Source organism: Musa acuminata, chromosome BXJ3-6 (assembly GCF_036884655.1).
Source record: "Musa acuminata AAA Group cultivar baxijiao chromosome BXJ3-6, Cavendish_Baxijiao_AAA, whole genome shotgun sequence".
Lineage (NCBI taxonomy): Eukaryota > Viridiplantae > Streptophyta > Magnoliopsida > Zingiberales > Musaceae > Musa > Musa acuminata.
In genome coordinates this window covers 17,817,470-17,839,968 of record NC_088354.1, presented here as the reverse complement: position 1 = coordinate 17,839,968, position 22,499 = coordinate 17,817,470, and the positions used below count along the sequence as shown (strand labels likewise).

At 37.7% G+C, this 22,499-nt stretch overlaps 2 protein-coding genes across 3 annotated transcripts; one reads left to right on the top strand and one right to left on the bottom strand.

Moving 5' to 3' along the window:
* The first annotated feature begins 8,644 nt into the window (after positions 1-8,644).
* LOC103974860 (violaxanthin de-epoxidase, chloroplastic-like) lies at positions 8,645-14,474 on the top strand. 2 transcript variants are annotated; one of them, XM_065156961.1, is made up of 6 exons: positions 8,645-8,791; positions 9,353-9,642; positions 9,734-9,906; positions 11,758-11,854; positions 11,953-12,344; positions 13,671-14,474. In XM_065156961.1, the coding sequence occupies exons 2-6, from the start codon at positions 9,361-9,363 to the stop codon at positions 14,170-14,172; spliced, it is 1,446 nt and encodes a 481-aa protein (XP_065013033.1). In that variant the 5' UTR covers positions 8,645-8,791; positions 9,353-9,360; the 3' UTR covers positions 14,173-14,474. The 2 variants fall into 2 exon arrangements, with proteins under 2 accessions (XP_065013033.1, XP_065013034.1); XM_065156962.1 differs by lacking the exon at positions 8,645-8,791 and adding an exon at positions 8,810-8,833.
* Positions 14,475-14,768: 294 nt separating this feature from the next.
* LOC103975089 (RPM1-interacting protein 4) lies at positions 14,769-17,676 on the bottom strand. Its single transcript, XM_009390000.3, has 4 exons — positions 17,423-17,676; positions 15,717-16,175; positions 15,408-15,581; positions 14,769-15,024 (listed from the first exon to the last, which is right to left on the bottom strand). Exons 1-4 carry the CDS (start codon positions 17,426-17,428, stop codon positions 14,992-14,994), a joined length of 672 nt encoding a protein of 223 aa, XP_009388275.1. The 5' UTR covers positions 17,429-17,676; the 3' UTR covers positions 14,769-14,991.
* Between the last annotated feature and the right edge of the window lie 4,823 nt (positions 17,677-22,499).

Below are 22,499 nucleotides of genomic sequence, written 5' to 3'. Positions count from 1 at the left end.
CAAATTAAAATATACATAATTTTAAAATCTTACATTTCATCCTTTACTTTATGCATGATACAACAATATATTAATCATCATATCATATAAGATACTCAAGCATTCATAATACATCAATTTAGCAACAATTCATAGCATTTTAAATTATGATGGTATCTAAATATCAAATTACATTGTATCCTATCATGCATGCATGATCATAACTTCTTATTTGTATTTCATGCATATTTTTATTTCATCACATTCATTTCATCTCATCAAGAAAAATTAATTGGGTGATGAATACAAGAAATTGTATAAAAATCATATCATGAAAGATACGATCATGTGAATACCAAAAGGCATAATTTCTTTTGAAAAACCTCCTCTTAAATAATCAAAAAAAATCTTATGAGATCAAATAATAAAATATATTTAAAAAAAATTTAAGTCATGAATTTTGAAAAAGATATTCTCTTTAGTAAATCGTAAAAGAAACTTAGGAGAAAAAGATTTCAATTCATACATATAAAATCTTGACTTATGCATAAGAAATCTTAATTTATAAATCTCAAAATCAAAATTATTTTCAATAGATTCATAAAAAAAACATAGGTAGATTCATTAATCTCTCCTTATTGAAAAATCGATAAAATAGAGATATTTTTTAAGGAGAAAGCTTTCTTCTTTTTAGTGATTCAATTCATAAGATTGATTTCATAGATGCATGCCTTTTTCATTTTGTCAAATAAAAACATGCATCAACGTTTAGGGTTGAAAAGTAAATTTCGTCATAAAAAACATCAAGACCAAAAAACTATAACATATTAAACATAAGGCTTCTTTAAACAAGAGATTTGATTTATCATTTTAATTCCAATGATAAAATATTTATCTTTTTATGTGTTTCATTTTAAGTGATTGATTTCATATAAGCATACTCAAATTTTTTGTATGAAAACCATACATCAACGTTTAAAACGAAAAGATAAAAAATCATCAAGATCAAAAAGTGTAACACATAATTCCAAAACATATGATTTCAAATCATTATTTCAAGTCCTCATGCAATAAAATCAATAAACATAATGCAAATATTTATTTTCAAAACATTCATCATGATAAGACATACAAGCCAAAGAAAACATAAAGCATATTCATCAATCATGATTTCATTGAGCATAAAGCATTTTCAAACAAAATAAAAAATCAATACGAAAACCATCAAAATATACATTATTTCTTCTTGAAAAACATACATAGAATTGTCATTAGATTTAAATCTAATATTTTATTCCTTTAACATAAAACATACAAATTTTATTATCATTTTTAAAATTACTAACATGATAACCATGATCCAATTTTATTTTTATATTTTTCATTATGTCATTAAACATGTAAATTTCAAGAAAAATAATTAAACTCATGTAATTTAAAAATAAGTTAAAGGAGTTTCGTTTGAGTTGTTAACCTCATTGTAGCAAGCCGTTAAGGTGTAGTTTGCCACCTCGCCTTTGTTGATTTTCTCCTCGTCTTCGGAGGAGCTCGATTCATCCCAAAGTTCTTTCCTCTTCTTATGTTCATAGCAAGTAGTTGCGTTCTTTTTGTTCTTTAATTTTTGTTTCATTAACTTTATAAATTTCATGAGTAGTTTAAGTTCACCATCACTTGAGCTTATGCTCGAGTGGTCTTCATGTGTTCTAAGTGTCAAATCCTTCCTATTCTTTGGAAGGTTATTCTTGAGTTCTTCATGTACATTGTACGTCATTTCATAGGTCATTAGAGACCCGATGAGTTCTTCGATCAAAAAAGTATTCAAATTTTTTTATTCTTGTATAGTAGTTATTTTCGAATCCCAAGTTTTAGAAAGTGAGCATAAAACTTTATTCACAAGTTTAAGATTCGAAAAACTTTTACCAATAGCTTTTAAACCATTGACGACATCCGTAAAACGGGTATACATCTCAACAATGGTTTCGCTCGACTTCATTCGAAAAAGTTCAAAATCATGCATTAAAATGTTGATTTTCGAAATTTTTAACTTTGCTAGTACCTTCATGTGTGAATTTTGAGAGTGCGTCATATGTCAAAAGTCATTTCGAACATAGAAACACGATTAAACTCAGTTTTGTCTAAAGCGCAAAATAGAGTGTTCATAGCTCTAGCATTTAAAGAAAATGTTTTCTTTTCCAAATCATTCCAATGGTTCATTAGAAGAGAAGACCTTCGAAAATTGTTTTCAATAATATTCCAAAAATCAAGGTTTAAGGAAAGCAAGAAAACTCTCATGTGAGTTTTCCAATAAGTGTAGTTCGTCCCATTGAACAAGGGAGGACGAATGAGAGAGTGACTCTCTTGAAAGTAAAAAAGAGTCATTTCTCTTGGGTGTTAAACCAAATGAGAAATACGAGACTCTGATACCAACTGTTAGGAACGAGTCGACACTAAGAGTGGGGGGTGAATTAGTGCAGTAGTTAAAATATTGGTTTAAGAAATTTCATTTTATACGATAAAACCGATTTCGGAAATGCTTAACTTTGAAAGCAATAAGAAGGAGGCTTGTAGTTAAAGTAAAGTGCACAAAGGAAATGCAAACCAGATTTTTATAGTGCTTCGATCGTCGTGACCTACATCCACTCCGCCGATTCCTCTTCCGTCGAGGTCGCCAGCATCCACTATCGATCTTCCTTTAATAGGCAAAGATCAACCTCCTTCTTACACCCCTCTTCTCTTTTTACCGGGTTTAGGAGACAACCCTTACAAGCACACACACTCCTCTCTAAACAAAATTCTAAAGTTAGATCTAGAGGAGGGATTTCTCAAGAGATTTCTACAGCGTTTTTTCACTTTTAAACTCTTTGTGCTTATGTTTGTTAACCAGGGATGAGAGGGTATTTATAGGCTTCAAGTTAATTCAAACTTGGAGCCTAAAAAGGTCTCCTCCCAGGTTTCCTAGGTACTGGCGGTACCATCACCGTTCCTGGGCGGTACTATCGTCGTAGGATCTGGTACTGGGCGGTACCACCATTGAACAGGGGTGGTACCACCGCTGGCAGCATTGCTACCGGTGGTACCACCGCCTAGGAATCCTGGGGTGTTGTTCCCCAGGTGGTGCCACCGCTGGCCAGGGTTTCAGCACCCTGGTTGGGCCTTGAATCCGGCCCAAACCAATCCAACTTCGAGCTCAGTTGGCCCCTAATAGAGTTGGTGGGATTACCTCCCAATCTCAACTTCAATTATGTGCTAACTATGATTCTTAAGACATAATCTAAGCAAGATAAGTCTGATTTCTTCCGGCGAGCTTCTGATGATCTTCCGGCGAACTTCCGATGATTTCTTGGTAATGTTCTGACGGACTCCCGGCAAGCTTCTGGACTTCACGATGATCTTCTTGGCGAGTTATGACAAGTTTCTTTGGCAAGCTCCTGGACTTCTCAGTTAGTTCCCACAGAACTTCCGACGAACGTCCGTACTTCCGTCTAACTCTCGAACTCTCAACAAAATCGCGTTCTTTTCTGTGGGACTTCATTTTGCTTTATGCCTTACTATCGTAGTTAATCCTGCACACATAAAAATACACTTCGATCTAGACAATTATTACTAAGCATGAATCATGTTGTTCAGCAAGTCATTGGTCCATCGATGCTTTATCGGATTCTTTGGCGCATCGTCCTCTCTTGCGGCCTATTGCCCAATCGGCCAGTTGACCTCCGTAACCCCGATATCCTTGGCACAATATCCGCTCTTCTTGGCCCAATGCTCAAATCCATGGCCCAAAGCCTTCTGTCAATATGTCGATCGATCCTCCAGCCCAACATGATTCTTCCTGCTTTAATTATCTCATCCTGATCGAAGCATCCTGCGTCACTCAAAATGCAGATTAAATCATAAACACTTATCAATTGTTTTCATCATCAAAATATGAGATTCAATAACCCGCACTTTGCCGAGTCACACTACCCCACTTCGAGCCTGACACCATATCATCTGACTCGGCAGATGACTCGCTTAGGGCCCAGCTATCCCAGGTCAACCAATGCCTGGACGAGTTCCAGCGTGAGTTCCAAAAATCACAGAGCAAGTCCAGTGAAGGCGGCTCAGGCGGGTCCCCTTTCACTCAAGAAGTATAGGACAAGCCGGTACCTCTCAACTTCAGCCTGCCGGCATTGGAGACATATGACGACGGCTCCGATCCCGCAGAGCACGTCTCCGCATTTCGGGCTCAGATGGCCCTCTATGGCACCTTCGATGCATTGACGTATCAGGCATTTCCAACCACCCTGAGGGGACCGGCACAAGTGTAGTTCAGCCGGCTGCGCCAATCCTCAGTCTCGTCCTATGACCAGCTCGCCAGGGAGTTCGAGCAAAACTTCCTCGCCAGTGTGCGACCTAGGACTTCCATGGCCACCCTGCTCATGTTATCTTAGTGCGAAGATGAGTCGCTCTCTCAGTTCATGACACGTTTCGCCATTATGATCCGGGGATTCCCGGACGCTCCCCTCTCTAATCATGCAGCCATTTCTGATAGGTTTGAAGCCTTCGAGGTTCTTCTGGTCGCTAATCGAGAAGCAGCTAATAACTGTCTCTGAAATGCTCCAACGCACCAACCAGTACGTCGCCGCCAAAGTGTTGGTGGCGGGGAAGCGCATAGAAGGCAAGAGGCCAAGGGTGAAACAATCTCGAGGAACAACCTCAGCAGCCTTGACGCCACCCTGTTGAGGGCCCGACCGACAAGAGCTACTGCTCCTGAGGCCGCACCCCCACCCCCCCCTAAATACGTGCCGCACCGAGATCTTTTTCCAAATTAGGGAAAAGGGTCTCTTGTGACAACCCCGTCCCTTGAGGGCCACTCATAAAGTTCGGTCCAAATATTGCAGGTTCCACCAGGACTACGGCCATGACACAGAGGACTGTCATGACCTCCAAAATCAGATCGAGGCACTGATCCGGAGAGGTCACCTCGAACACTACCTCAAGGAACCCCGGGAAGCGACTCCACGCCCCAGGGGATGTTAAATCTCATATTTTGATGATGAAACTAATTGATTGTGTTTAGATGTTTAACTGCATTTTGAGTGATGCAGGTCTACTCGATCAGGATTAGACAGTTGACGTAAGATGAATTGACGTTGCGCCGGAGGAGATCACGTCAGGATATTGGACGGTAGAAGGCTTCAGACGTCAGGCATCGGGCCAAGGGGAGTGAAATTATGCCAAGGATATCGGGGTTGCGGAGGTCAACCGCCGATTGGGCAACAAGCCGCAAGAGAGGACGATGCGCTGAAGAATCGGACGAAGCGCCAACCAATGATGTGCCGGGCAGCAGAATGTCAATTCGCATTGTAATAATTGTCTAGATCGGAGTAGAGTTTTGGCTTGGGTGTGCAGGATTAACTACGATAACGATGAAGACATAAAGCGAAATAAAGTGTCGAAGTCAAGTGCGAAGGATTTGTTGCAAGTTCGACGGAAGTCCGAAGGTTTGTCGGGAATGCTGCCGGAACTAGCCGAGAATGAGTAGGGAGCTTGCCGAAGGGTTTTTCGGAAGCTCACCGGAAGGTGTTGGGAAATCTTGGGGGCGACATCACATGCGCAGTGGAAGAACAAGAAAACAAAATCCCCAATTCCCAAAGAGATGTTCATCGTCGTGCGAAGATTGGTGCGCAAAATCCGCGAAACTTAAAACTACGTATAAAGTATATTGTGTTACCTAGGGAGATCGTATATCCCTGTTTCCTTGCAGATCCTTAGGAGAGGGTGAAGGAGGTCAAGCATCCTCCTCTCTAGCGGTGATCCACACAGCAGGGCTGTGACGACGCTCCTTAAAACTCCAAGCCTGCTCTGAGATGGAGAGGGAGAGTAGAATAGGAGAGGCAAGCAAAGGCTCTAGCCTATGAGGCTCTTAATCCCTCCTATTTATAGAGGTCCCCTGTCAAACCCTAATGGGTCCTCCCCTAGTGGGTATTGGATCTGCATCCAATAAGACAAGGGCTCCGTCAGATATCTCATATTCGAACCTCTACTCATCGCAATGCCTACCATATGTGTGTGACCCTCTAGGCCAGGGATTTGTCTGAGCAAGAACACATGGGATATTCCTCTCATGACGCCGAGAGTGGATGATCCTCTATTGACACTCAATAGCCCTCGTAAGGTCGACTACCACTCCTAATGACCAGCTGTACTAGATCTGGGACAACCAAACATATAAGTCTGGTATCAAAGAGTGGAGCACTCATACAGGACATCCTTGGTGACTCAAGCCTAAGGACCAGATACACCACTAAAACTACGGAATCGCTGTCTGACAATAAGGCATCATCAACCATCCAGCATTCCGTAAGCGGATCAATCAGTGAAACTCATTCTCCAATGAGCACTTGTACTGTATCCCTAGTGTCCCTACACGAGCAACTATGAGACCGGCTGCATCCATCATATGGACGGGTATACAGCATACCAGTCTGTCCGGTTATCATGATGTCCCTCTCGAGTAACCTATGATCGGGATTATTTAGGATAAGTGTTTAAAGGTGAATCGATCTCATTATCGTGATCTCATCACGATCCGATTCCCATTGCACAAATCCAAGGACATCACAATATATATATATGCATATATGCAATAATTATAAAGTGATATACGCCAAAATATAATAAGCAAAAAGATTCTGTATCAAGTCACACGTGCCATCACTCACGTGATTGGCTTGCTGGGCACCTATGACTAGCAGAAGGTTCGTTGGAAGTTCACGGAGCTCGCCGAGAAAGGTCGGAGCTTGCCGAAGAAGCTCGTTGGAACTCGCTAAGATCAAATCATGAAGTCTAGGAGCTTGCCGGGAGTCCACAGAATGTTTTCCGAGAGTTTATCGGATGACCGCCGAAAGTTCGCTGGAAGCTCGTCGGAAGAAGTCTTGACTTACGGACTTTGTAATAGCTTAGAAAATATCTTTAAATTCATAGTTAGCATATTAATTAGGGTTAGGATTAGGTGTTAATCCTATAACTCAAGTAGGGGCCAATTGGGCCCGAGTTCGGACTGGTTTGGGCCAAGTTTGGAGCCCAACCAATGAGCTGAAATAGTGTAGGCGGTGGCATCGCCAGATTAGGCGGTGGCACCGCCCAGAACTCGAGAACTGAACGGTGGCACCGCTGGACTGAGCGGTGGCACCGCCCAGCACCCGAGAGGTCCGGCGGTGGCACCGCCACCGACAGGCGATGGCACCGCCAGCCTCGGAAACCCAAGAGAATTCAAAATTTTGAGCCCAAATTTGAATCCTCTTGGGGCCTATAAATACCCCTCTATTCTCAGCTAAGATAACAACCTTTGAGAAGCAAGAGATTGAGATAAAAGTCTTAGCAAAGTCTTTAGCAAGTTTTTGTTTTCAATAGCTTGAGTGTTCACCTCCCTCTTTCTCTTTGAAAATTTGTAAGAGTGTGAACCACTTGTAAAAGGTTGTAAGAGGGGTATTTGTCCTTCCCCTTCAAAGTGATTTGCTAGTAAAAGTTGGGAGCCTCATTGAAGAAGGCTTCGCAAGTAGATGTAGGTCATTTTGACCGAACCACTTTAAATTGGTGCATTCCTTGAATGTGTGAGTTCTTACCTTTTTGAAACCATTATTTATATAGCAGCAAGTTTTCGGTTTTCATCTTCTCACTTTACTCGAGCTACTTTCTCCAAGTCATTGACGAATTGAAATCTCTACGCATTTACGAAATCTTTTTTAAACTTACGAGTTTTAATTCGCTGCACTAATTCACCCCCCCCCCCCCCTCTTAGTGCTGCTCTGATCCTAACAGGGGACCCGTTGAAAGACAAATCGACGTCATCTCTGGAGGACCAGTAGCCGGCGACGATAGCTCTGCGGCGAGGAAGGCCTATGCCCGCGGTACGGTTGAGAAACGTCCCCGGCCCGAGCTCGAGCCAGAAATCACTTTCGAGGCCAAAAAAGTCGAGCACTCCCATCATGATGATGCTCTAGTGATCTCCATCCGGATCGCTAACTCTCGAGTCAAAAGGGTGATGGTCAACACCGGGAGTTCCGCTGACGTCCTTTACTCCGACGCCTTCAAGAAGCTCGGTTTGACCGAGGGAGACCCCACCCCCATGGCATCAGCACTCACCGGATTTACGGGAGATTCCATCTCCCCGCTCGGGACCATGGTCCTCCCTGTCACCATTGGGGAGGAACCGAGAGCGAAGACAATAATGACCTCGGGGGATGAGATGGTACTGTGCGATCGCTGTCCGGGACACGCGGGATGACGTCAGACGGCGCCACCCTGAGCCTCCGGGACAAGACATGCCAAACAGTACCTCAGAACGGATTCTGACTTAGCGTGTGGGAGTGCTCCCCTTGCTGACCAGCCAAAATATACCTTATCATTACGCATCGTATGTTTATTCTCTTTGTTAGTGATGAATTAACTGTAATGACGTGGATTAGTCCGTTAGAAATCCACAACTGATTTCTGGCAGTGGAGTACAGCGAAGTGTACTAAAAAAACATACTTTAAATTGTCTAACTGATTGTTGTAGAGTTAGTTATATGGTCAGAATCCTAAGGCTCGACCCTCTCCCACGTCATCGCGTATGACTTGTGGGAAATAGCTACCCGTAAGAGCCGTACGCTTCCACGTTCCGCGCCACTCCACCGTAAGCTGCTCTCTTATCCGATTCCCCGTCACTCATTTCTCTCTGCTATTCGTCTATCAAATTGATCCTCCCGCCATAAACCAAATCCCTCGACGTCTCTGAGAAGAACTATTCGGATCCCTAACCATTGCAGATTTCCCCTTTTTTTCGCAGGTTCGTACCGATATGAGAACACCCGCTCCGATCTTTCGCAGAGTAATATTAAACCTTTTCCCTCTTCTTTTAATGCTCCGTTCGCTTTGCACCATTAGGGTTCCTTTTCGCTGTGTGCTTTGACGATTTATAGGTTTTTGGTGTCGCTACTTGTAAGAATCAAAGATCGAGTATACTAGGGCTGTGATTTTAATCATCTAAGGGTTGCATGGTTCCTTGGCGCATCGATTCGGGTTCTTTGTTTTGGTTGGGTTTCGGGGTGGTGATGAACCGGAAGGTCCGTCATTCGGGACCTTGAGCATGATGGGATTATTGCTTCCTACCAATGTTTGTTTCTTGGCCTTTTGCATAATGCATATAGGTTCCGTAGTTAATATTTGAATCTCTAAGTGATACTTATATCCATTAAAAGTTGAAATAGATGACAGATTTTTGAAGCAGAATCTGAAATAAGAAGAAGAATACAGCATCAAGATAACCCATGTTTTTAGTTGAAGTTGAAAGTTAAGGTTATTTTGTAATTTGACTTCTGTAAGTCACTCTTGCTTTGCCATTTTTCAGTCATAGATATGAAATCTGGCCTCTTTACAATTGGTTTCTCCACGAATAGAAGCTTTGTTCCGCATGTCAAACAGTTTCCTATGCTTAATGGAAAGATACCTTGGAGCATCTCTACGTACCATTCATTTTCGAAGAAGGTAAAATCGTGGTCCAACAGAGGAATACCAAGGATCATGTGGCGTAAATCTCAGATGAATTGCTGTCGATTGGAGTTCAGGAGGCAAGCTGTCTTTAATAGTACTGCATCCAATATTGTAGTGGCAAGCAGGTCTTCTTTATGTACATATAAGGTATCTGTCAAAGAGTGACACTATAAAGAATTTTTTATGTATATTTTCAATTTACACATCTAATAACCATCTAAATCTGTGTTTTTCATAGGTTGAAGAAGAAACTGAATCGTCAACATTGCTTTTGTCTACCATAGTTAACAAGTGGAATCAGTTGTATGTAACAACTATAACAGGGTTGCTAGCGTGTACTCTTCTATTTGTGCCATCAGCTGAGGCAGTTGATTCCCTCAAGACATGTTCTTGCCTATTGAAGGAATGCAGGTAGTTTTGTCTGAGCTAAAACATTCTCTCCTGCTCCCTCCTCCCCAACCAACCTTATGTTTCTTTCACTGCTGTAACTGTGTTGCTTGCTTTAAAAAATGTCTATTCTGAACTTTTTAATTTAACCACAGCATATAATCACAAAGTAGTAACAACAAACACTTCTTGTTGAGTTCGACATGGATTTTACACTTACATTCATGGATTTTGGTACTTACTAGCTGATCTGGGATTTTGACAGACCTTTCTATCGAGTTTGTATCGACATGTATGGCTTTTGGAGCATTCGTTATTGTTAGTTTTCATTAGAATTTGTCTATTTTTCTGTATTTATTCAGACAAATATTCACATCTTACTTGTGTTGAGCCTATTTCATTTCAGTTTGTGAGTCGGTTCTCTTTGTTATCAGATTGCCTATTGGGTTAAATTTTGTATTGGAGTTTTTCGAAAACTCAATCAAAAGACTTGCATATTCTTTTATGCGCTAGGTTTGAGAATTTGGTTCCTTACTTTTCTGTTCTCCTCCATGTCCAACTTACAGAAACCTTGTGTAATTGTCATCTTTCTTTTCTCTCTCTCTCTCTCTCTCTCTCTCTCCTTTTTTTGTATTTCTCTTCCTCTGTCTTTTTTCTAGCCATTGACCTATGAATCAAGCATTCTATAGAACAGACTGTTCATAACAAGTATTGTTTCCCTCTTTTCTGCATTGCCCATAACCACCACCACTTCAAAATTCTCACTTTAAGCACAAATTATTAGTTAATCTTTTTGATCATTTATCAATTTATATAAAATTATTAGTTACTTGATATAAAATTTAAAGATCAGAAATGGCTTGTTACCATGAAATTTGAGTTTGTCGATGCTAAACTTTTAAGGTTATGCACCTAAGACTTGTCAATGATGTATTCTAGATATCTTCCTCTTCTTCTTTTACAAAAATTTATTTCATAGTTTCTTTATTAGATGGCCAAGAATTGCACCTAAGACTTGCCAATGATGGATTCAAAGTAGGTATCTATAGTTTTGAATTACGATTTGGGATCTAATTATAATTCACTTGTAATTTATTTTAAATAGACAACATTCTAACAAGAGATACAAATATTGTTCTTATTCTACAAAACTAAACACCAGAGATAATTGATGCGTTGATTTATTGATACTAGCATGCTTTCAACTTGAAAAGGTGGAAGATTATGTTGATATAAGATTTTATTGCTGCTACTTATTTGGATTCTTAGTCTATATTTGCATTTTTATTATAGAATTTCGGATGTGCAATATTGGATTTATAGAGATGGTTTGTGGCTGTTCCCAAGACAAGATACCCATAAGTTCTGTTTTTATGTGTTAACAACAAGGATTGTTGTTTCCTGGCGTGTGAGTCTGCCGAGACCTTTTCGGCACCATATAGTATTGTGTCAGCACCTCTGGCATGGTCAACAAGGTTTATGCCAACACTTGGATCTTTTCTCTACCAATTGGCATGACAATCCTTGGTTGACACCACATGTTCTCTTAGTTAGGGAGGCTTCAGCTATCATTTGCCCTACCATGTTCTCTTAGTTCTTATTGTGTAGTTAGCAAGTTGATAAGAGTGAAACCTCCTATCAAATATAGAAGACTAAACCGGGAAAGATAACCACCTGACTAAATATGCAGTTTAAAGTTCATAAAACATCAAGCAAGGTGCTACTTTGAAATGGTAGATATAAAAATGGAATTCAGGGAAGATTAAGCAAAGTTGGCCCACATATCTCCAAGGCCAAACAAATGGTTAATCTTCTTGTTGGTTGCAATGAACATGATTATTCAATTGCCATACATGCTCTTTTCTCTTTCCTCAGGGTGGAACTAGCAAAGTGCATTGCTAACCCTTCTTGCGCTGCAAATGTTGCATGTCTGCAAACCTGCAATGATAGGCCCGATGAGACTGAATGCCAGGTTTCCCCTTTTCTTTTCTTTTCTTCCTGTTGAGCATGCATAATTACATATGCTGAAAATTATTTATTTGACTTTGCTTTAGCTCTTATATCCTGCAGATTAAATGTGGGGACCTGTTTGAGAACAGTGTTGTAGATGAATTCAATGACTGTGCAGTCTCACGTAAGAAATGTGTTCCAAGAAAATCAAATGTCGGAGAGTTTCCTGTGCCCGATCCATCTGTTGTTGTCAGAACGTTTAATATATCAGATTTCAGTGGGAAGTGGTACATAACAAGCGGCCTAAATCCTACTTTTGACACATTTGACTGCCAATTACATGAGTTTCACGTGGAATCAGACAGGCTCGTGGGAAATTTGTCTTGGAGGATACGTACACCAGATAGTGGTTTCTTCACTAGATCCGCCGTCCAGAGATTTGTACAAGATCCTTCGCAGCCTGGGGTACTCTACAATCATGACAATGAGTACCTCCACTATCAAGATGATTGGTATCTCTCTCGATTCATATAAATCCATCTACTGTCATCCCTAATTGTTTGCTATATGTTCTGTTTGTCACATGGTGTATTTATGTTATTTATGTAACATACGAATTTGACATATTTTCTAGAGATACAAATCATAAGGACAATCAAGAATATTTATGTTATCTATATATATCATGAAAATTCAACATATTTTCTAGAGATACAAATCATAGGGACAGTCAAGAATATTTATGTTATTTATGTATTATGAAAATTTGACATTTTTTTCTAGAGACACAAATCCTAAGGACAGTCAAGAAAAATATTTGTGTTATTTATGTATCATGAAAATTTGGTATATTTTCTAAAGATACAAATCATAGGGGCAGTCAGGAACATTTATGTTATTTATGTATCATGAAAATTTGACATATTTTCTAGAGACACAAATTGTAAGGACAGTCGAGAAAAATATTTATGTTATTTATGTATCATGAAAATTTGGTATATTTTCTAAAGATACAAATCATAGGGACAGTCAAGAATATTTATGTTATTTATGTATCATGAAAATTTAACATATTTTCTAGAGACACAAAACATAAGGAGAGTTTAAAAAAAAAATTTATGTTATTTATGTATCATGAAATTTTGGTATATTTTCTAGAGATACAAATCATAGAGATTGTCGAGAATGGAAATTCTGAAAATAAATATGTGGAAAAACAAGGGGCAAAAAGGTTATGCCATGTTTTAAATATATGTGAACATTATTCATGTAAAATTTAATTAATCCTATGTTTGCAGCAGCAGTACAATTTGAACCATTTTATGATCCATAAGGTTTATATACTTCCTGGTATATGTCCATTTATAAAATTAAGATGCAAGAATTATTGTTAAGAGCACCGATGATTCAAAAAATGAGTTATAAAAAGAAGATGCATGTAAGGATTTTCTTATCCTGGATTCAGTGCTTTATATGGTGCTAATACAATATCCAACATATAACCCTATCAAATCTTATATTTGTATGAGATGTGACAGTGGCTTCTGAAGTCAGGCATCCAATGTTCCACCCATTGCTTCCTAGCTAGAGAACTTTACTTTATGTGATGGTTGTAAATTCAACTGGTCAAGTGGAAACAGTGTCCCTTCAATATATGGCCTTTGGGATGAGTTTTTATTCCAACCTTACATGCAATTATCAGTCTCTGCTTATGACAGTAGTTTATCAATCTGTCACTGTAGCCTTTTATTTTGAGCTTGTAGATCATTGAATTTTGGCAAGTTCACTTACCTGGCTTAAGAACTGGGAGTTTATCATCTTTTCCATGTCTTCTTCAGGTACATTATATCATCAAAGGTAGAGAACAAAGATGATGATTATATATTTGTATACTACCGAGGTAGAAATGATGCGTGGGATGGGTATGGAGGTGCAGTTGTATACACAAAGAGTGCTGTTTTACCTGAAAGCATAGTTCCTGAACTAGAAAAGGCCGCAAAGAGTATTGGACATGATTTTAGTAAGTTCATCAGGACAGACAATACCTGTGGCCCTGAGCCTCCCCTTGTGGAAAGGCTGGAGAAAACGGTGGAGGAGGGAGAGAGAACGATTATAAGAGAAGTAGAACAGATAGAAGGAGAGGTTGAGGAGATTGGAAAGACTGAAGTGACGCTGTTACAGAGGCTTGCAGATGGATTCATGGAAGTTAAGCGGGACGCTGAGAATTTACTGAAAGGGCTGAGCAAGGAAGAGATGGAGCTGTTGGATGATCTAAAGATGGAAGCGAGAGTCGTAGAAAACGTTTTCGGCCGAGCACTTCCATTGAGGAAGCTAAGGTAGCCGAACATGGTCGAGTGGGTCTCCAAAGATCTGAAAGCAGAATAATCAAGAATCAAGAAAGTTTTCGATCCGGCTTCTCCCTTAGGAAGTCAAAGGGGTTAGAAAAGGATTGTTTCAAGATGCCAACCAAGATTCAAGCTTGTGGGCTGGAGTGGTTCTCATAATTGGATGCCAGCAGCATACTGAATTCAAGAAATAGTATGTAAAGAGTCCTATCTTTCTAATTTTTTGTTTCTTCACAACACTGAATATTTTTCTTCATGAGCTAAGGTTGTGATAATTCAAATATTCTTAGAGAACCACAGGTTGACTACTTATTTCACAATTGCAATATTTGATACGAAGCTAAATGAAAAAATGAAAAAAAAAAAAAAAAAAAGTTTCATGCAAAGGATTCATGAATTTGTCTCATGCTGATGTCAGTAATGATCTTTCCACAACCAATATAAGTTTTCTATGTAGTTTTTTCTTTTCTAGTTCTCAAATGAACAATAAGCTCATAAGCCTATACAATACTTCATTGATTTCCATGATGTTGAATGATTGAATTCATTTCATCTACACAAATCTGCATTTCTACGACTAAAGAATGACAGTTAAACCATAAACAAGAAATTTGATGGCATATGAAATATGTTCAGGAGACCACAGAAAGCAGTTGCAAAAATAAGAAAAAAGAACATTATGTTAAATTGCATATAAACACTCATTATGCTTAAATGCTGAAAATATATACTTCCGAAACAGAACTCCCTAAAAAAGGCTTTTCTCGATGAATTTGGCAGCTTTAGATTTCCAAAATCTTTACCACGAAGATTTTCACTTCAAAATCCAGCTTAAGCACCCACAACCCTGGAGCAGGAACAAAGAATTTCATTATAACTATGATGAACAGCACAAGAGTTTTTTTTTTTTCCCTTTTTTTCTTATTCCTTTCAGAGCAGAAGAGGTTGCCGCAATTTATATTATTCTTTCTTAAGCATTTCCTTCGCCTGGGAAGGAAAGAAGGAAAAAAGCATTGTAACAAAAAAGGAACAGAAGAAGTCGACAACACGGATGAAACTGGCTTCCTGATAATATATGAACATGGAACCACAAAAGCATATGAACCTAAGTAGTAGTTCTGCTACAAGAGTGGTTAAAAAGGAGGTCTTTCATCTGAAAACATGACTTCCATTGCTTAGATGATTCTAATTTGTATTCTGCTATAAAGATTACAAAGAAGAGGTCCTGACCTTAGTTCCAGTACTTCCTTGCTTCTGACCACTTGGTTGTGGTGGCTCATATGGAGTACCAGGAGTTCTTCTGTTCTCAGCTATTAGCTTAAAGATGCCAGTGTACTCCTCACCAGATGCTGGATCATTTTCATCCCATCCAGCAAAAGGTGGCACTGTCACATCATGGTGAGGCTGCTACCCAAAGAACGACATTAGCTTACTACTAACTCATTTTTCATCAAATCCGAATTATGCCTCTTAGATTTCTTCAGATATGCACCAACTCAATCATGCAACATAGGAAGAACAACCGAAGCAAGTACTTACCGTTCCACAGGCTCGATCACCAGGAGTTGTTCTAATTCTTCCTGGAGTACCTTCCAATGCTGTCTTTTTGCCCGATGGAGGAGGATCATTTGCAGCTCTGTCAACCGATTTACCCTGATATCCACCATGTTGTCTGTTTGATCTCCTCTTGTTATCGGGTTTGCGAACAACACCTTCTTTACTCACAGGTGTATCAGTTTGATTGATATTACCAGCATCCTTCCTCAATGGTCTTGGATCCTTAGGTTTGGTGGTCTCAAGATTGGACCCAGTTTTAGTTGAAGATGCATCGACCAGAGATTCTACATCAGTAGAGACTATCTTTGAGTTTTCAGTACCACCATTTGGATTAGTAGTGGTTTTTCTGTCATTTTTGCTCCGAGCTTGATCAAAGTATTGGGTGTAAGGGACACTTTCAGCAGTTTCCCAGTTGCCAAATTTAGGTACTTTTGCTTGTTGCTGCATCCAAATAAACCATGCAGCACACTTTCTCATATCAGAAAAAAATTATGAAACATGATGCATTAAAAAACTTGAAATTGAAAAGAAATGTTGACATCCTATAATGATTTCCCTACTGCACAACGTAATTGGAAATATCCTGTACGCTTCAACATCAAAATGCTTAGTATTTTCTCCTACATTTTGAAGAAACTAAGCAACGATTCATGCAGATAAAAGAGTCTGATCAAGAACCAAAAGATGCAGAAAAATCATATGAGAGAGAGAGAAGTAAACATGTTTTTGTTATTAAAGGCTTGTATCACAGGACAAAATAAAAGAGACACTTGTCTTTTAGATGAAGCATGCGTATCGACTGGTATCTGCCAAATACTCATCAGATTTGAAATATTCATACATATCCCAATGATCTACCAAATGCACAACAAATCTTGTTTAAAGTAGCAAGGATTAAAATTGAAGTTCGTGGCACAAGTTTGGCAGAGGGTAATCAAATCACTTGTTTTTGATTCATAGCTAATGTGCAGTAGCAACCAATGCTATGTCTTTTGAGTAAGATGTTATTTTTATTTAGGCCATCAGTTTTTTTTTTTTCTCCTCATTGAAGAAAATAAAAACGAAAAGTTTTCTCTTTTTCTTTTCTAAATGAAAATGGAAATTTTATTAAGCTTAAACTAAGCAATACAACATCAACCAGAAACATACTCCCTAAACATGATCACCATCTCCCTGTGGAAAGGACAAACTCAATTCTCAACCATCTTAAATTGGTCAACTCCATACAGAATCGAAGCAAATGATCTCCTAGGAAGAGGTCAGAGTTTGAAATTTTGTACGTGTCAAGTGCGCATGTCATGTAATATTTGAATAAAAGAAGCAAATTTAAAGAAACTAAATTAAATTAAATCTGCTTTCCATGGCATTCAAAACTCAAAATCCCCAAATCCGCAATATATGATTGCGCTCTCCAGAAAGACAAGGCAGAAAAAACCCATTCAAATCTGTTCAAATTATTCGACACAAGTTCAGAAACAAAACAATATCAGACGGTATAAAATCCCAGACCCATCAACAAACGTCCGCTTCTGAATGATTCCGCATCAAGGGAACCATCGGCGCGACCACATCAAAGCCACCGAGCACTCGAGCAACCATCATAGTCACCCAAAGCAGCAAAAGGATTCCATCTTTTTCCCGATGGAACCAACCAAAACATCAAAACCAGAAAAAGGTGAAAGACACACCGCCATCCGATGCTCGAAGGAGTTAAAAGGTGCGGGCTTTTTCTCCTGCCACGGGTTTCCTCTTTTGAATCGCTCTAACAATCCCCACTTTGGATGGAGAAAGCCAAAGGGATGATGGAAGGGAGAGACGGCACCGGAGATCGCAATAATAGCAATGACGATACCGTCGACGAGCAGCAACTTGGCCACGACTTTGAACTTGTCTTCGAGCTCGGAAACGCGAGTGGGAAACGAGGAATACTTCCATGTTTCGATCGGCACTGCGTAAGTCTGCGATTAACTAACTAATAGTTTAAAACAAGAAATATTTCACATCGAGATGGGTTGGTTGGTTGCACACGCAATATTTTAGCTTTTTTCTTTTTTTTCTTTAATCTTTAACTGTTTGCTGATAAAACAAATAAAAAATATATATTTCTTTAAATGATAAACGAGATTCCATCTCAAAATATTAGGGTTAATAATAATTTTTATCGACCAAGTTAATTGGCATCCTTCCAAAAAAAAAAAACCTTTTATATTTTTTACTAAAAATTTATTTTTTTTTAAATTAAAAAAAACTTTCGTTCCATCAAATGGCCAATCACCTTTGCATTAATAGGTTAACTACTCCTAAGACATGTGAATTTATTTTTTTAATTATAGATTATCTCTTTTATAATTAATTATTTTTAAAAATAAAAATATTAAGATCTTTATATAAAATTAAAAATATAATTTTATATGAATAAAAAATTTATTAAAATAATAAGATTAAAGATAAAAATTTTAAAAATATAAGATACAAATACTAAAAATAATTAATTATAAAAAAATATATAATTAGACGAGATAACGACGGTATCCATCAATATTTTGTCGCATTAACCATCTAATAGGAATGAGGAGGTTGTTAAGATGCACCAAAATTCGGATCCAGCAAAGACAATGCTACTTGCTATCATGGTAAGAGAGCGAAGGAGCGAATTAAGAGGAGAGGACAATAATAAATAGACTATTTTTCCTTGGCCTGGAAAAGGTAAGTCAAATCTATTGACTCGAACATTGAAAGGTCGCTTGCGTGGTGGTCGAGGTGACAATTACAGTATATATACATTAATTTTAGGTGTTTTTCCATATTTACCCTTTCAAAGTTTAGCAAGCCCACAAAATGTAATATAGCATATAAATATGTCAGTTAATAGTCATATGATGTGACCTACAGGAGGAGAAGAAGAGAGATTTTTTTTTATGGATATATTTTGCTAATCTGAATTTAAAGGAATAAAACTATATATATATATATATATATATATATATAATAATTTAATATTATTATTATTTTATTGTATTTGCCAGAGAAGAAGAGATCCAACTCGGGACGTGCCCCAAACAAAAATACAAGACTTGAGCTGGCTTCAGTCCGGTTAGCTACGTAGATTCCCCATGTCTTGGTTGGTTTGGTAGTCAGATCTTGGCCTTCATGCTTGGAAAAATATTGGTCAAAGTTGGAGATCGCTTGAACTGGAACAATGTTTCAGTTTCAACCAACAGTGATGATATTAATATGAGCATTCATATGCTCTCTCTAACACTGACTCCAAACACTTGCACAGCACAGCTTTAGTGAAGAAGGCACAACTTTATAGGCCGACTGAGATGACTGAACTCGAGGGTTGGAAACGAACAAAGCATTCAAAGAAGAGGGATAAGAATAATTATTGAAGAAACTTTATTGAAAAAGAGAAGAAGTTTTATTGAATAAATGAAAATACTTCAATACATTAACATGTTTCCTCTCCTATTTATACAAATTAGGAGAAATGATTTCCTCAACAGAATAGAGATTTTCCTTAATAGAATAGAGAGATTTCCACAAGAAAAATTTTATCTTCTATCACTCACATCAGTACGAAACTGAAAAAAAAGAGAACAAAATAAAAAGGGGATTGATCATTAGGCGACGATGCGACGAGTTCTTCTCCGAGAGGTCGAGGGATTTGGTTTATGGTGGGAGGATCAATTTGAGAGAAGAGCGAAGACGAACAGTTAGTTAGCTGATGGTGAGGAGCGGAACGTAGGTTTTACTGACGATTCTTACTGGATGACTTGGGAGCGGGGCGACCCTCAGATTATCGCCATGAAATTCCTGCTGAGTCACCTGTTTGTCATGTCAGCACAAACTTGAGAATATTCTTTGGAATATTTTTTATTTCAAATATATTCTCCAAGTCTTTTCGGGTATTGTTTAGCACAGAAATTTATTTGTAACTCTCATTGGATCACTAAACAGGCTAAGATTAGGTTTGCTAAAAAGGTATTCCAGTTTTAGAGTGTTTTTGAGCCATGGAAGATGATGGGACAATGACTTGCACTTCTTCCTGGGGGATTAAATTGGGACAGGTAGGTGGCAGGACTATTTGATAGGCTTGATTTGGTCTGCAGATTGCTGAAGAATTGAATTCCAAGTCAGCTGAACTGCAGGAACCTGAACCTCTGGACCTATGAATTGGTTTGAAAAGTTTGACAGATGACATCAAACAAAAGGCATACAAGGCACTGCTGGATGGGTGCCAAGTCTGAAGCCATAGTAGAAGGAAAGGGGTATAAGCCTGTTCGGAGCATAAGAGGGATAATAATTGAAGGCAAATAAAAACCCTGGATGATGTATCATTGAGTAGGACCCAGGAAAATATAAAAGAAAAAAAAGAAAGAGAAAGGGACACCACCATTTTAGATGAAAAAATTAAGGCATGGATGTGGATGGATGCATGGAGAAAGTTATGTGGTAATGGGATAATAATTATTTTCTAAAGAAGATAATTTACTTCAATAAAATATTGCAAGAGATGTTCTTTTTTCCCAAAAGCTCCAAAAAAATAAAATAAAATAAATTCAAGAGGCCAATTCCCTCCATAGCCTATTAACCTTGTAAATTCTAGCAAAGTTAACTATATATATATATATATATATATATATATATATATATATATATATATATATATATATATATATATATATATATATAAAAAATATTTGCAAAGGATAATTGATAAACATAGGACTTATGATAAATAATTACTAACCTAACCTGCTTGATATAAATAAAAAATATATATCTGACTTCAGCTTTTTACTTAGAAGAGTCTCTTGAATTACTCATTATTAGACATTGAAAAAACACTGATGTGATCTTAAAATTAATGTCCCTTGAGTTCTCTTTATTAGGAGACTCTGTCTTTTAAACATGCTCTATAATTAAACCTTTTGACTTGTTAAATTAACTGTCATGGGTTTGAAGTCATTTATCTCTGAGAAATGATGGAAATGTATGCAACAGGATAATGATTATTGTAGTCATGATTTTGGCATACAACAATAACTAAGTAAAAGTGATGTCCAATTATAGGTACGGATGGTTCTTCCAAGAAAATGAATGGAGTAAGTTTCCTTATTAGAGATCATAATGCATATATAGGCAAAATAAGTTCATTATTTATAATGAAACGATTAAGAAAGAGATGAAACAAGCTTTGAAGAAAGGAGCCCAAAATATTTAGATCGACTATGATGTAGAAGCACTAGTGCTGATTTTGAACAATCACAAGGAAGATCAGTACTTTATAATAAATGTGAAAATGGCTTGCAAATCACCCTAAAACTAGCAAGATCAATAGGATATGGAGAGAACTGGATATATTGACATAACGCATGTATTTGGTAAATAAATATTCTTAATTTATTTTAGGAAGTATACTTGTTTAATTTCCCGGCAAAAGAAGAGGAATTTTACTTCACTGTTGCATCACTACTCCCAAAATAGATCCTCCTAAAAAGACTTGACAACGAGGGGTGACCAAACATGGGTCTCTCTCATCGCAAACTCTGTGATGTACATCTGCTCCGACAAGTCTGACAATTCAAACCTCTCTTAAATTAACATTTAAAAGCCTTTAACTATCTCCTCTTAGATTTTCATCATCTAAAGCCGTGACTGAGAGTTAGTTTGCACTTATTCAACGATGACAATTCCACAGCGAGGATGGCAAATTTAATAAATAATTAAAAGGAAAAAAGAGAAAACAAACCGGTAGAGATTGAACTAACCATGCTTCAGTAGATTGAAATTTGGAAAAAATTTCATTAGAATTTCTTTTGGGGATTTGTAGAATATTTGGATACATATAAAAGTAGGTAAAACTGTTAGATATGATTGAATTGGTTATTGACCAATAGAAAAAAAGTTCGTAAGATTATTTAAAGGATGTTCTTGATGGGAGGAACTTTCGTAATAACTTATTCTAGACCCTCTGCTCTCACCTATAAATAGACAGGACCTTTAAGGGTTAAAAAGAAGACGTCAATGCAGTTGAGAGATTAAGGTTTTTCTCTCAATCTCCCTCTCCCTAATTTATTAATTTAAGTGGTCTTATGAAAAAGATAAAAAGAGAGAAGAAAGAATTTCTAATTCTTCTTACAGATTGATATCTCAGATTCGATGATGATGAGTCTATAGATCAGATAAAGTTTATTCTTTTGAATAACAATAAAGAGTATGTATCATAATATTATTAGATCTAATTTTATTTGATTTCAATCTTAACATAAAAGATTTTTTTCACATTTCAGATAGCATGATTATAGGTTTTATGTTAACAAAAATTTCAAAATGATAAATGAAACTTAAAAAAAAAATGTATACATGAGAGTTCATAAATGTTAAAAGGATTCATGAAATTGCCCACGAAACAACAAGAAAGCTATATATATATATATATATATATATATATATATATATATATATATATATATATATATATTCCTACAACAAAATAAGATAATGTCACAGGCAGATGGATCGACATTAGAGTAAGTCACACACCACTCTCTGCAATTGGGAAATATATGTTGGTGCGAAACTTCATTGACTCCAAAAGTTATTTTCAAAGTGGACATCTCTCGCAACGAGGACAAAATGGATTAGTCCCCTGTCGAACCTGAATCGTCTGATTTGTTGGACATCATTGCAGGTTCTAAATCATCATCCTTTCTCGGCTGACCATCTAGAACTTCCATTATGTTATCGATACGATCCTCG

Bases quoted from the DNA above. Each gene is read 5' to 3' on its own strand.
- LOC103974860 (XM_065156961.1), top strand. From the start codon at position 9,361: ATGAAATCTGGCCTCTTTACAATTGGTTTCTCCACGAATAGAAGCTTT. The intron at 9,643-9,733 runs GTATCTGTCAAA...TGTTTTTCATAG, and splicing joins CTTCTTTATGTACATATAAG to GTTGAAGAAGAAACTGAATC. The intron at 12,345-13,670 runs GTATCTCTCTCG...TGTCTTCTTCAG, and splicing joins CTCCACTATCAAGATGATTG to GTACATTATATCATCAAAGG.
- LOC103975089 (XM_009390000.3), bottom strand. The intron at 15,582-15,716 runs GTAAGTACTTGC...TTTGGGTAGCAG, and splicing joins GTGATCGAGCCTGTGGAACG to CCTCACCATGATGTGACAGT. The intron at 15,025-15,407 runs GTCAGGACCTCT...TTCCTGCTCCAG, and splicing joins AAGGAAGTACTGGAACTAAG to GGTTGTGGGTGCTTAAGCTG.